The sequence below is a fragment of the Lygodium microphyllum genome, chromosome 18 (genome assembly GCF_053477565.2).
Source record: "Lygodium microphyllum isolate KBCC chromosome 18, Lygodium_microphyllum_v1.1.10, whole genome shotgun sequence".
NCBI lineage: Eukaryota > Viridiplantae > Streptophyta > Polypodiopsida > Schizaeales > Lygodiaceae > Lygodium > Lygodium microphyllum.
In genome coordinates, this window is record NC_141152.1 from 104,833,279 (window position 1) to 104,846,686 (window position 13,408).

At 41.9% G+C, this 13,408-nt stretch overlaps 1 protein-coding gene across 5 annotated transcripts in view; it reads left to right on the plus strand.

The window, feature by feature from the left end:
• The window catches only part of LOC148021222 (Cyclophilin-like peptidyl-prolyl cis-trans isomerase family protein), a 113,283-nt gene that overhangs the window by 79,319 nt on the left and 20,556 nt on the right, over positions 1–13,408 (plus strand). For all 5 annotated transcript variants that reach the window (XM_087699051.1, XM_087699052.1, XM_087699053.1 and 2 more), the window contains one exon: positions 3,627–3,739. In XM_087699051.1, coding sequence (XP_087555177.1) covers positions 3,627–3,737 — 111 coding nt within the window. In that variant the 3' untranslated portion in view covers positions 3,738–3,739. The remainder of the gene's footprint in view (positions 1–3,626; positions 3,740–13,408) is intronic.

A 13,408-nucleotide genomic window follows, 5' to 3' on the forward strand; every position in this document is an offset into this window, starting at 1 on the left:
TCCTGTGGTGACATTAGGTCTAGGCATTAGTTAATTAATTAATGCTAGTCTAAATCCAATCAAAGTCGGAAGCAACTTTAAGTCCTGAAGGGGTTAGCACGTTGAATGTGGGTGGGCACTAGCAAGTTAATGGGCAGGGTCAAATGGATAATTAATTTTTTTTTTATATCTAATTTTTCAAAATTAATAAAATAGTGCTGAAAATTGCTTTTGGAGGGCTGCCACTTGGTACGCTTGCCCATGCAAGCTGAGAGAAGGCTGTCTAGTGCTGGCTGAGTGTGGGAGTAGCTATTCTTGAGGCTGATGGAAGGAGAGAGCTGTTGAAGCACGTGCTAGCTGTTGGAGGTCAATTCCGGCTACTAGGGGGGTTAGAACTAGCAGGCATTTTGACCTTAGTTGGCAGCATTTTGACCTTAGTTGGCAGCAAGTCACAGCACTTAGAGCTGTTTTGTGGGTGATGATAGTAGATTTGAGCCACTTCTTGCATAAAAAATCAGCAGTTATTCTCTCTTCAGCTCTCTCTCTCATTCTTTGTTATTTCCTCGGAAATTCTCAGCACATTCCATCCATTGGTGAAGAGTAGCGGTGATATTTGCTACTGAAAGCCTAATTTACAGCAGCAATTAGAGTTTCTCAGCCACCTTGGGATCGCCCAATAATTGAAGACCTAGAGTCGAGAGTAGCAGTTGTGAATTGGGAATTCACAGCTGATTTGAATGGCAAGCCCATTTCCATTTGCTTTGCCCTGCCTGAAGAGTCCAAGGACTGATTTGTGGCCAGCTTGGCAGCCAAAAGAAGGATCAAATTGTTCCTTGTTGCTGCTGGTCATTTATGACGGCCATTTGTATTGAAGATTGAAGGAGATCAGTCCATATCTTAGTGTACTTCAACTTAGAGCAATACAAGATGAAGAAATACTGCAAAGGGCACTAGTTGTTGCGGCCAATCGAGTGTTAGCTGTCCAAGATTGATTGGTAAAGTGTGCAATTTCAGATCTGTGAACTTATTGTTTTTTGTAAATTGTGTCGAATCAGGTCATCTACGACCCTATGTGAGAAGGAAGGATGGTTTCATATGATGTTGCCAAGGTGTCCCATACTTCCTTGATTGTCATGCAACATCCGATATGAGGGGTGATGAATCTCTTGCATGACAATGCGACCAAGTCAAGGTGTGCACCTAGGCATCCCTCTGATCCTGGTCGGCTACTTCAGTGTAGGAGCAGCTGTAGATGATCTAGAAGTGGCTATAGGAGCACTATCTAAATAAGAGAGGTGAGTGGGTGCCAGTAAGGCAGGTCTCGCATTGGATATTGTAACAACAATGCAAAAGCTTTTGAGTACTAACAAGTGTTTGCCCTATATGAACACACATCAGTTTGTTAGTGCCATTAAGCTTGTCCTCAGCAAATGTCATCTCAAGTAAACCATTGTTGGTGATTCCAAGTATCCCTTTTAAAGAAACTTCTTTAGGCAAACTTCTAAGCCTTAAGGCTCTCACTGATGCCTGGCTACTCAAAAACTGATTCCAAATCTGCAAATGTTAATTAAAAATGACAACAAAATTGCCACAGATGTAAATACTAATGGGGTGCTCAAACATGAGTAAACTACATAAGTCTGTCTCAAATGTTTGCTGATAGAGTTATGACAACAACACAATATCCATCAAAAGAATATGCAAATAGGTACCAAATGTCTGTACAAGCTCTTCAACATTACTGAAAATAAAATCCTAATGCACAATAGCCAATTCCTACCAAGCGCAATAAAAGTTGCTGAAAATAAAATCCTAATTCACAATAGCCAATGCATGGGTATGTGTGTAAAAACCAATTTTTAGCAAGTGAGATGGGAGAAATTGAAGGACGATGCTGTCTCATCTAATCAGTGAATAAACAACTGCAATTTTTGATAGAAACTCCAAATTTGGAAGAGGGAAGAGAGCTAAATTTTACTGATTGAGCCGAATTCCTAAGCCTGAAAACTCAGTTTTGTATAACCCAATTGAGTCAAGTGCTCAAATCTGCCCAATGAAACTGATAGTACCTAATATTGCAAATCCCCAAGGCACGATGGCCAACTGTGAGCAGAATCCGTTACAAGTGAAGGTATGGTTTATTAAACCCTAAAATTAGGACGAAGTGTTTTTAGTGTCCTAACAGTCGTAATTGACTTTAACCAGTCTACAAGGTAATGAAAGCCTACACTAATATTTGGAAATTAACAATTCCAAGCAGTCCAAATAAGTTTTCAACATTTTGATGATAGTACTATCTGATATTTCAAAACTGTAACATGCTCACCATGTTTTTCTAGTTGGTAGCTTACATTTCACTTATGCTTCCAAAAATGGATTTGTGAAACAGCCAAGAGACCTTTGGATTGCACAGTTATGTCTGGGTATCTATCGCTAGAACCATGTTTCTTGATGGAAACTGCCTAATTCTTACACAGCAAGAAGTGGCTGATCTCTGGCACAGCAACGAGGCTGCTCGTTTAGCTTACCTTTAGCTGATTACTGTAGATTGCATGTCTACTGTGCTGTATTGGCTATCCACACCACTCTTGTATTGTTTGCTGCTAGATGTTGCAGCTGAACAGTAGCTGCTCTTCACAGTTGCTCAATGGCACCTGAACCCACTGTTCTTATCTCCTTCAATGTGTGCTTCAATGGTTGCTTGCTTGCAGACAGGTAAGGGCTGAAGACTCTGTTGATTATAATGCCTTGAATTTTTGTTTTGGGCATCCAAACCCCAAACCGAATTTAACTCATTGTAGCTTCTTGCATCAATCCGGAGAATGTGCCTACCCTCAAGCTTCTAAATGAGCTTTGACCCATTCATTGTTTCTAAAGCTTCTAACTGAGGTTTGAGCTGTTCCTTGTTTGTAAAGTTAGCAATCCAGAGAATGTGCCTACCCTTAGGTGTCTAAATGAGCTTTGAGCCAGTTATTGTTTCTAAAGAATGTGATCAATATCTCACACAACCAGTATATTGCATGGGTCACTGTATCATACTAGACCAATAGTCCATGTGCTGCAGATAGCCAAGACATGCTGTGTAAGTTATGATATCATGATCCTGTATTTATGAAGGCCATGCGTGCGGCCTAGATTATCCATGCTTGTGTGAATATTCATGTCAACAAGCAACAATTAGAGGTTCAGAGTTATTGCATTGTTGTACGAGAACTTAGTGCCTAACTTTCAATGATGTCCTCATGTAGAGGGGGGGAGGTAGGGAGTTGATAAAGATCTTCAAGCAGCCACAAGACATTGCGATACTACGAAAACTTCATCAACAACTGCCATGCCTGAAAAGTCACTTAAAAAGTGATATCTGAAGAGGATTATAAAGAGATACTCAGGAACCGAATGTGCAACTTAATCTCATGTTGTGTTTAATGTCTCTTGTAAGTGTGTTATAGATTGAATGCTTTAAGGAGTGACTTTATGTTGCTCGAATCTCTTGTGTGGATTTGTAGCAATGAGTAGGAAGTAGTATGCCTTGGCAATTTTGAAACTGATGGTCTCTACAGATAGGAAGGGAGGTTGAAGTTTCTCTTAAAAAGTACTGGTGATGCCTTGAGAGAGGAAGGCTGAAGTTTGTTCTTTCTTTTGGACAGAGAGTGCTTGGTGATGGGCTCCTTGTTGTCCGGAAAATTGATAATGTGCAAACAGGGCCTAACAATCGACCAAAGCTTGCATGTGTTATAGCAGAATGCGGGGAAATGTGACGGTATACATACACTTCGAATTTTTATTTCATTTCCGGTTATTTGCTCCATGGTAATAACATTTCATTTATGAATTGATTTTCTTTATGAAGCTCTTTGTGAGGTAATATTAAGTCCTTGCATAACTTTTTCACAAACATTCTGTACTTTCTTCTGTTACACTACATCACTGGTGTTTGTCTGATGGGTAAAAGTAGGATAAGACTGCTAGTTATCCTTCCGAAATACAGTATATTAGGTGCACAAGAAGCACATTTCTACACTAGTTTTTTGAAGCAATCTTCTATTGTGGAGGTATTGGTACTCACCAAGCCCCATAAAGGGCATAATGATAAGGTTATGATAAGAGGTAGTAAAAGGCTCTAAATGCACTGTATTGCTTAATAGCAATAGCACGCAATATGCGTACCAGACCTACAACCTTATATGCTTTTGATGTTATATCATTATGATAGCATTAAGAAGTTGGAACATTAACACCTCCTAGCTGCAAATTGAGGTGTAAGACACTGCATTTTGTTCCAGTCAATTTTGAAGCTTTCCTTCTCTTTCATTTGAGAGCTCTGCACAAAACCTGAATTTGTTGTGCACATGTTTTTCTGAGCTTTGAAGTTCATGCTAAATCTCTTTAGTGATTGTAGTGCAAGTTGGTTGATTATTGCATTAGTGCTATCAGCAAAGCGTTGTAACACTAAAGAGACCCTGAAAACCTTCTCTCTTTGCTGTGGGACTCAAGTATTCTTGGTATTCTAGAAAATATCTTAGAATTTAACATGATGTATGAAGTCAACATTTATGCTTTACAAAAAGTATAACCAAAGCTTCGTTCATGGGTTTTGTTCCATTCTTTTGCTTGCCCTAGCACACACAACTACACCTTCTCTATTTTGGGACACATTTGGCCCCAAGATACTAAGAGAGAGAGGGTTCTTTAAAAAATGTTAGCACACACAACTATATCTTCTCTATTTTGGGACACATTTGGCCCCAAGATACTAAGAGAGAGAGGTTCTTTAAAAAATGTTTGAATGGTCCTGCCGTTTCAAGGTCTTAAAACAAACTGTATCTGTATTCTTAGATGAGTTTTGGCATGTGATAAGAAGAGTAAGAATTCCAAAGGCATATGGAAGACCTGTGATCTATAAATGTTGACGTTCAAAGGATAAAGAAAAATCCTTTTCACATTCCAAGTAATATCTTTCAACATTTTTTTATTAAAGAGGAAATGACACCTTAAAGAAAAATCCTCTTGAGGTAACAATACAAAGTATAAAGAAGGCTTTGTAAAGAGCAATTGAGTACATCATAATTACAATGTTGGTGTGATCTGGTGGGCTACATTGCCAGACCATATGAGGAGCTAAGTGAAAGAAATGTCAAAATCCCAAGTCTACATGAAATAATCTCTCCTACTCAGCCTCTTTCATCTCCGATGGAAAGTATGGATAACCTTTGCATCCATATTTGTCCCAAATGATTGCCTTTCTTTTTCCAGAGCATAAATCTAATAGGTTGAACCAAATTCAAAATGGATTTCTTAGTCCAAGGAAGCAATGGCAGAAAGAATGAGATCATACTGATCATAATGCATTGAGCCACTTTTAGTCTAACATGTAGTGGCGAACTCTGAGATTTCTAGTACATGAACTGCCATGAATTCGGGAGGCCATCCAATCTAGCAAGGCACGGGGAGCAACCTCCACACCAATAGGATATCCCAAGTGTTTGGTTATATTACCCCTTGTGATCACAATTCTATTCCAGCAGCCGAAGGCCTACAAATCATTCTATGTACAGGAGAGAAGGGTGGATTTCTGAGTATTAATGTGAAGACCCGATGCCAAAGCAAAAAGATTCTAGGCCACCATTGCCCGATTAACATTAATACGATTTGCCTTAAGGAACATAAATGAATCATGTGCCAAAGATTGATACACAAGCTGGTCAGTGCGAGGAAGAGATAAGCCAACTAACTCACCTTGAGCTGCCAACTTATCCAATAATGAGAGCACAGGGTGAGTTACCAAAGCAAACAACAAAGGGATGAGAGGTTAGCCTTGCCGAAGGGACCGAGACAAGGCAATTTCCTCTGTTATCCCTACATTAAGAGCAATACAGGCCACAATACCCTGACTGATGGTATCAACTAGAGAAATCATACGGGGCCCAAAACCCATTGTAGACATCAATTGCCGCAAGAAAGACTAGCTGATATGATTAAATGCATTCTCAAGATCCAGTTGAAGCATAACAACTTGCTAGCTAGAAGCTTTGACATAGTCAATTCCGAGCTAAAAATTCAGAATGTTATGCATTATATTCCTACCTTTAATAAAACCATATTGACGTGGATGAATGAGGTGTGGAAAAACTTTTTGTAATCTGTTGGTAATAATTTTGGAGAAGATTTTATATAACGATCTCATAATAGAAATGGGTCTCCATTGTTTCAAAGAGGTCGGAGAAGGAACCCTGGGCAACAACCCGATGATAGCAACCTTCCAATTCAAAGGCATCATACCAGAGTTTCACACCTGCTGATACAAGCGAGTTAATGGGTCCTTAAGCAGTTGCACGTGGGCTGAAAACAACTCATTATTAGGAAGCCCATCCCAGCCTGGACTTTTCCTTCGAGGCAAGTGAGACATCGCTTCTTCCACTTTATCTTCAGAAATATCAGTCTTCATTAAATTTACCCATTCTGGTTAAACCTGATTACTAACTAGGTCACAAATATATGTTCGAGTAGAGAGAATTACATTGGAAAGATCTCTTGTGGACCCAACAAGGCCCTATAAAAGTCAACAATCATCTGAATAATAGAGGCAGGATCAGTCACCATATCACCTTGCCTATCCTTTAAGTGCACAATATTTTCCTAAGCATATTTTTGATGCAGATGAGTAAAAAATTGATGAGTTTGATAGTTGTTATCATATAAAGCTTCTGCTCTGTTCAATAGTTTGTATTTTGCATATTCCTCTTCCTGAAGAGATTGGACCCTGCCTTTGAGCCATTCAATGCATGTGAGCAAGTCATCATTGGAATCCCCAGTTTGACACAGACAAGGAATGAGCTTATAAAGATTGAGCATGTTGCGATTCAGCTTGAAACGGGAAAGCATGCTGAATACCATATTGTCGGAATAACGCTCGTGCATTATCCCTAAATACTGCCCATGCTTCCTGTTAGATATGCTCAATGCCCCACCCTCATAAGGTGCCACCAATGATCCATGGTGCTCAAAGTTGTAAGGTCCCCATTATGAGGAGAAGCCAAATGTGAGCCTGGACATTGGTTGAGTCCTGACTTGTATATCAGATGAGGTCTATGTGATCGAATGGCAAAAAGGTGACCATTGTGGGTCTAATCTTTGGGTTGGACTGAGTAGTTAAGTTGGTAGCAACTCGAGGCATATTGTATCGAGTTGCGGGGTAAGGGAGTTAAAAGGGGCCCCTATTTTGGGATCCGAAGGCCATGAAAGCGGTCCTTGGTTGGGGGGTCCCAAGGGGGCCAGCAGCCCCCTTGATGAGGGTCTGGGGACAGCGCCCCCGGCCCAACGGTAAAGGGGATATTCTCTGGCCGACTAGTGGAGGCTCATATGGTAGGTTAGTCATGCCGACCTAACTGCCTCCACGGGCTATAAAAGCTAAACTCCTTTATAGCCATCGATCATCTATCTTTCACCAAGTCAGAGTTGTTTCAGCTAGCCTTAAGCTCTTCACTTATGTTCTGTCTAGATCGCCATCTAAGCTTCACTGTGGAAGCGCACGGGTGGACAGAGCCATCTCTGTATCACTTGTTTGGAGCTAAAGAAAATTTCTAAGTTTCCTCTTATCTGTTGTATACTGTCTATCTCTATCTCTTTCTCACATTCTGTTCACTGCGCCATGTAATTTTTACATGGTATCAGAGTCCAGGGGGCTCTAGGGATCGAAGAGTGCGCTAGAGGTGAAGGCTTCAACAACAAAGAGCGACAATGTCGTCTTCTGGAAGCGGTTTTGGTGCATCAAGAAGCGGTGCGGGAGGTGGTGCTGCTGTATCAGCTATTCGAATACTAAGGATTCGTCCACCAACCTTCAACGAAGGAAAGTTAGATGGTACGCACTATACCTTGTGGAAGTTCAAAATTACAACTATCCTTGATTCTTATGAGCTTTTGGAGACTGTGCTGGGGATTGATGCAGAACCATAGCCTATCCTCGATCCATCAAATCCTAGTGTGATGATTCCTCCGAATGTAGATCTTCTACGAGCTTGGAAACGAAGGAATGCAGATGCATTATGTGCCTTAGTTACAAGCTGTTCTGATAGTGTTCTGATTTTGATTCAGCATACAACCAAAGCATCAGAGGCTTGGAATGTACTGAGGAGTCAGTATGAAACGTGAAACCAAATAAGGATTTAAAACTTGGAGAATCAACTAGCAGCGGAGAAGTTTACTGAAGGAGAGACAACTGAAGCATTCATCACTCGGATTAAGAATCTGCGCGACCAGATGGCTGGTGGTGGGATACAAAAGACCAGTGAGGAGCTAGCTCGGAGGTGTCTTCGGATTTGTCCACAAAAGTTTGATGGACTAGTAACTGCCCTTAATACTCAGGTGAGACCTCAAGCTTTGAGTTTTGAGAAGTTTTGTGCATTATTGCTGGAGGAGGAGTTGAGACTGAAAGCTCGAGAAGGAAGCAACAATGGAGATACTGCATTCTTTGCCAATGCAAAAGGCAAAGGTAGTTCCTCCACAAAAAATGATGGTGACAAAAAGAAGAAGGGCGGCAAGAAGTTTCAAGGAGAGTGCTTCTATTGCAAGAAGAAAGGACATGCCATGGCAGATTGTCGTGTCAAGAAGGTTGATGAAAAGAATGGTACTCTTAAAAGTAAAGGGAAAGAGACAACCAATACGGCTGAAGCAGAGTTGGAGTTATTCATGGCGACCATTGAGGAGGTGTGCTCCTTGGCGCAAGAAGAATCCACCACTGACTCATGGGTGTTGGATAGTGGGGCCTCCCGTCACATGACCAATAAGAAAGATCTATACAGTTCTATGTAGCCTCTACAAGAATCCATCACTGTGACGGTTGGAAATGATGCAAAATGCCCTGCTGCAGGCACATGTACTATTTCATTTGTTGCTGCAAATGGTGATGTCAAAAAGCTTTCAAATGTGTTGTATGTTTCCAAAATTAGGAGAAATCTGTTATCAGTTGTGCTGCCATAATAGATCTTGGTCATGAAGTGAGGTTCAAGAAGACAAGTGCGGAAATTCTTGACAGTGATGACAAAGTTATTGGCAAAGGAGAAAGAAGGAATAATCTATATGAGCTAAGTGCTCTTACAGCCACCGTTGGAGTGGGCACAAGTAAGCTTTGGCATGAAAGGTTTGGACACATTGGATTTGCAGTGTTGAAGGAGATGCACAAGCAAGGTATAGTTGCTCACCTACATGCAATAACTGAATTGAAGGAACCATGTGAAGCTTGTATGATGGGCAAACAACATAGAAAAGCATTTTCACAAGAAAGCAAGAATAGAGCACAGGCTTCTCTAGAGTTGGTGCATGCTGACTTGTGCGGAAAGATGCCTACACGGGCCTTGGGGGGATCTAGTTATTTTATGTTGATTGTCGACGACTACAGTAGGAAGATGTGGGTGTATTTTCTTCGTGATAAGGCTCAAGCTTTTGGTAAGTTTAAAGAATGGCTAACACTTGTTGAGAATGAAATAGGGAAAAGTGTGAAGAAATTTAGAACATATGGTGGTGGTGAGTTCAACTCAAAGGAGTTTGAAGACTTTTGCAAGAGCAAAGGGATCAATCGTCAATTGACAACGCCTCACACACCTCAGCAGAACGGTGTTGTGGAACACAGGAATCGCACCATTGTGGAGATGGCAAGATGCATGCTAAAGGGCAAGTGATTGCCTAACCATTTTTGGACTGAAGCTGTTAATACTGCAGTCTACATTTTAAGTCGGAGCTACACAAAGGCTCTCAAGGGAAAAACACCTCATGAGGCTTGCATTGGTAAGAAACCATCTGTCTCACACTTCAGAATTTTGGGATGTGAATGTTATGCACATATTCCAGATGAGAAGAGAAACAAGTTACAACCAAAAAGCAGAAAATGTATCTTCTTGGGTTATAGTGATGAGCAGAAGGCTTATAAATTGTATGACCAAGAGGCAAAGAAGATTAGCGCGGGCCGTGATGTGGTGTTCAAGGAGCAGCTACATACAATGGAGGAGGAGAAGGCAAGTTCTTCCACTTTATTATCAAGCAAAGAAGTAGTCCGTTATGAACTTGTTCCGAGAGCTGTCCCTATCCTTAAGGAGGAGAAAGCATTATCTTCAGATAATGAGGAAAAAGTTCACCAACTTGACATCACCCCACTGGAAAATCCATTGCCGTGTTGGGTGAAGTAGCTCTATGACCACAATAATCCTATGTCCAGATCTGTTGAGCAGAAGGCAGACGGACCAAGGAGGTTTTAGAGAATAGAGGAGCAAAGGAGAGAATAGAGGAGGGCTTCTCCTCACATAGTCAATATGGCCTTGATGGTTGAGATTATGAGAGAAGTAAATGAGCCAACTGACTTGATCCAGCATGAAAGGTAGCTATGCAAGCCGAGTATGACAGCATAATGAAGAATGACACTTGGGAGCTAGTGGATCGGCCAGCAAAGTGGAAGGTTATTGGCACCAAGTGGCTCTGGAAGGTAAAGTACAAGGCTGATGGTACCTTAGAAAAGCACAAAGCTAGACTGGTTGCACAAGGATTTTCATAGGTTGGAAGGGTTTGATTTTCAAGAGTCATTTGCTCCAACTGCCAGAATGACCACTATTCGCACAGTACTTGCAATGGCCGTCCACAAGCAGTGGCCAGTTTACCAAATGGCTGTTAAGTCAACGTTCTTAAATGGTGACCTCAAGGAGGAGCTGTACGTGGCTCAGCCACCACGGTTTGAGGCCCCCCATTCAGAGAACAAGGTGTGTAAGCTGAAGAAGGCATTGTATGGGCTGAAACAAGCCCCCAGAGTATGGTACCAGCGGATAGATAAGTTCTTTTTAAGCTTAAACCTCAAAAGATGTGCCTCAGATGCTAACTTGTATGTTTACAGGGATGGTGAAAAGTCTGTAGTGATTGTCCTATATGTGGACGACCTTCTTATTACAGGTGACTATAAAGATATGATCAATCAAACTCGAAAGGCTTTGAGTTTTGAGTTTGAAATGACAGACTTGGGCTTGTTGCACTATCGTTTGGGAATTGAAGTCTGGCAAGAGCCAAGAAAGATCTTCATCTCTTAGAAGAAGTATGCATGGGAGATCTTGAAGGCATTTGGCATGACCGAGTGCAAGGAGATAGCTACACCTATGGAGGTGAATGCAAAGTTATACGTTGAGGATACATCAGCATTGGGAGACATTGGGAGGTATAGGAGGATGGTCGGAGTCTGATCTACTTGTGTAATACCAGACCAGATATCAATTTTGCTATTGGTGTTTTGACCAGGTTCTCAAATAAACCTCATGAGAGCCATTGGAAGGTTGGGATACGGGTGCTCAGATAATTGAAAGAAACTCTTGACTATGGTATCACATACAGTTCCGGAACTTCTCTTGTGGGGAATTGTGACTCAGATTGGGCAGGAGATAGTGATTCCATGAACTCAGTTTCTGGTTATTGTTTCTCTTTGGGTTCAGGATTTTTCTCTTGGATTAGTAAGAAGCAGCCAAGAGTGGCATGGTCTTCTACCGAAGCAGAGTACAAGGCAGCTTGTTTTGTTGCATGTGAAGCAATATGGTTGAGAAGGATCCTATGGCATATGGGAGTACGGGATGAAGAACCGACTGTGCTGAGATGTGACAATCACAGTTGCATTGCCATTGCCAAAAATCTAGTGTTTCATGCACGTACCAAACATATAGAGATCCAGTATCACTATGTGCGTGATTTGATGGAGGATGGGATAGTGGAGCTGGTCTACCGTCCAACAGAGGAGAATTGAGCGGATATCTTCACCAAAGCACTTACGAAAAATATGCTTCAAGTTCATCTTCAGAGACTCCGCATTGGGCCGAGGAGATAGTTCACTTATGGGTGGACATTGAGGGGGGGTGTTAGATATGTTCAATGCCCCACTCTCATAAGGTGCCACCAATGATCCATGGTGCTCAAAGTTGTAAGGCCCCCATTATGAGGAGAAGCCAAATGTGAGCCCGAACATTGGTTGAGTTTTGACTTGTATATCAGATGAGGTCTATGTGACCGGATGGCAAAAAGGTGACCATTGTGGGTCTAATCTTTGGGTTGGATTGAGTAGTTAAGTTGGTAGAGCAACTCGAGGCACATTGCATCAAGTTGCGGGGTAAGGGAGTTAAAAGGGGCCCCTATTTTGGTTTCTGGGTGCTGCCGCTTCCGTGGCCCTTAGCTGAGGGGTCCCAGCGGGGCCAGCGGCCCCCCTGGCGGGGGTTCGAGGGCAACGCCCCCGGCCCGACGATAAAGGGAATATTCCCTGGCTGACTAGTGGAGGCTCATATGGTAGGTCAGTCATGCCGACCTAACCGCCTTCACGGGCTATAAAAGCTAAACCCCTTTACAGCCATCGATCATCTATCTTTCACCTAGTTAGAGTTGTTCCAGCTAGCCTTAAGCTCTTCACCTATGTTCTATCTAGATTGCCATCTAAGCTTCACTGTGGAAGCGCACGGGTGGACAAAGCCATCTCTGTATCAATTGTTTGGAGCTAAAGAAATTTTCTAATTCTCCTCTTATCTATTGTGTACTGTCTATCTCTATCTCTTTCTCAGATTCTGTTCGCTGCGCCGTGTAATTTTTACACTTCCATCCTTGTAGATAGAACCCTCCTAGCTAAAAGAGGCTATCCGTTGCTGAACGCCTTCCAAAAACTGATTTTGTTGCAAAAAAGATTGATTAAATCGAAGTGGCAAGCGGGCTAGGAGAGCCTTAAATGCATGAACAGGTCTGTGGCTCATTTCCAGGATCAAAGGGTAATGATGTGACGAAACATGTTGTTGTTCCACGCGCATAACAATGACTGCAAGAAGAAAAGAGTCACTTTGACAGATGTATATCCTATCCAGTCTGGCCCAAGTATTTAGATGCTGAAAAGAACAGTAAGTGTATCCAGCTTGTGATGGATACATCCAAGACCATATGTCCTGTTTCAAAGATGCCATTGCAAGAGTGTCCCAAGCCTGTCTCTCAGGACCATCCATAACTGAATGCGGAGAAGTTGCCTAATCTGCAGAAACACAGTTATTAAAATCGCCCATAACAAAACCTTGACGTGCCATGGCAAGGCATTGCAGGTCTTCCAAAAGCTGAAGACATTTCCTTGCATTAGGAGCATGATCTCTCAACAACATAGTCATGATTATACATGTGAACCTTCCTTACTTCAGTAGCCCAATTCTTATGGACATGACAATAATGGCCATGCACCTACAATCCACAAAACCTCACCCTCATAAATGATTTCAAGAATCAAAAATCGGCCACTAGGATCCTCAGAGACCAACGATGGTTGTAGGGAGGATTTGAGAGCCAACATAACTCCCGATCTGTGTAGGGGACGACCATTAAAGAAAACTTCATAATCCTTATATACATATGAAGATCCGGCCAAAGAGTGCTGGTTATGCTCCACAGC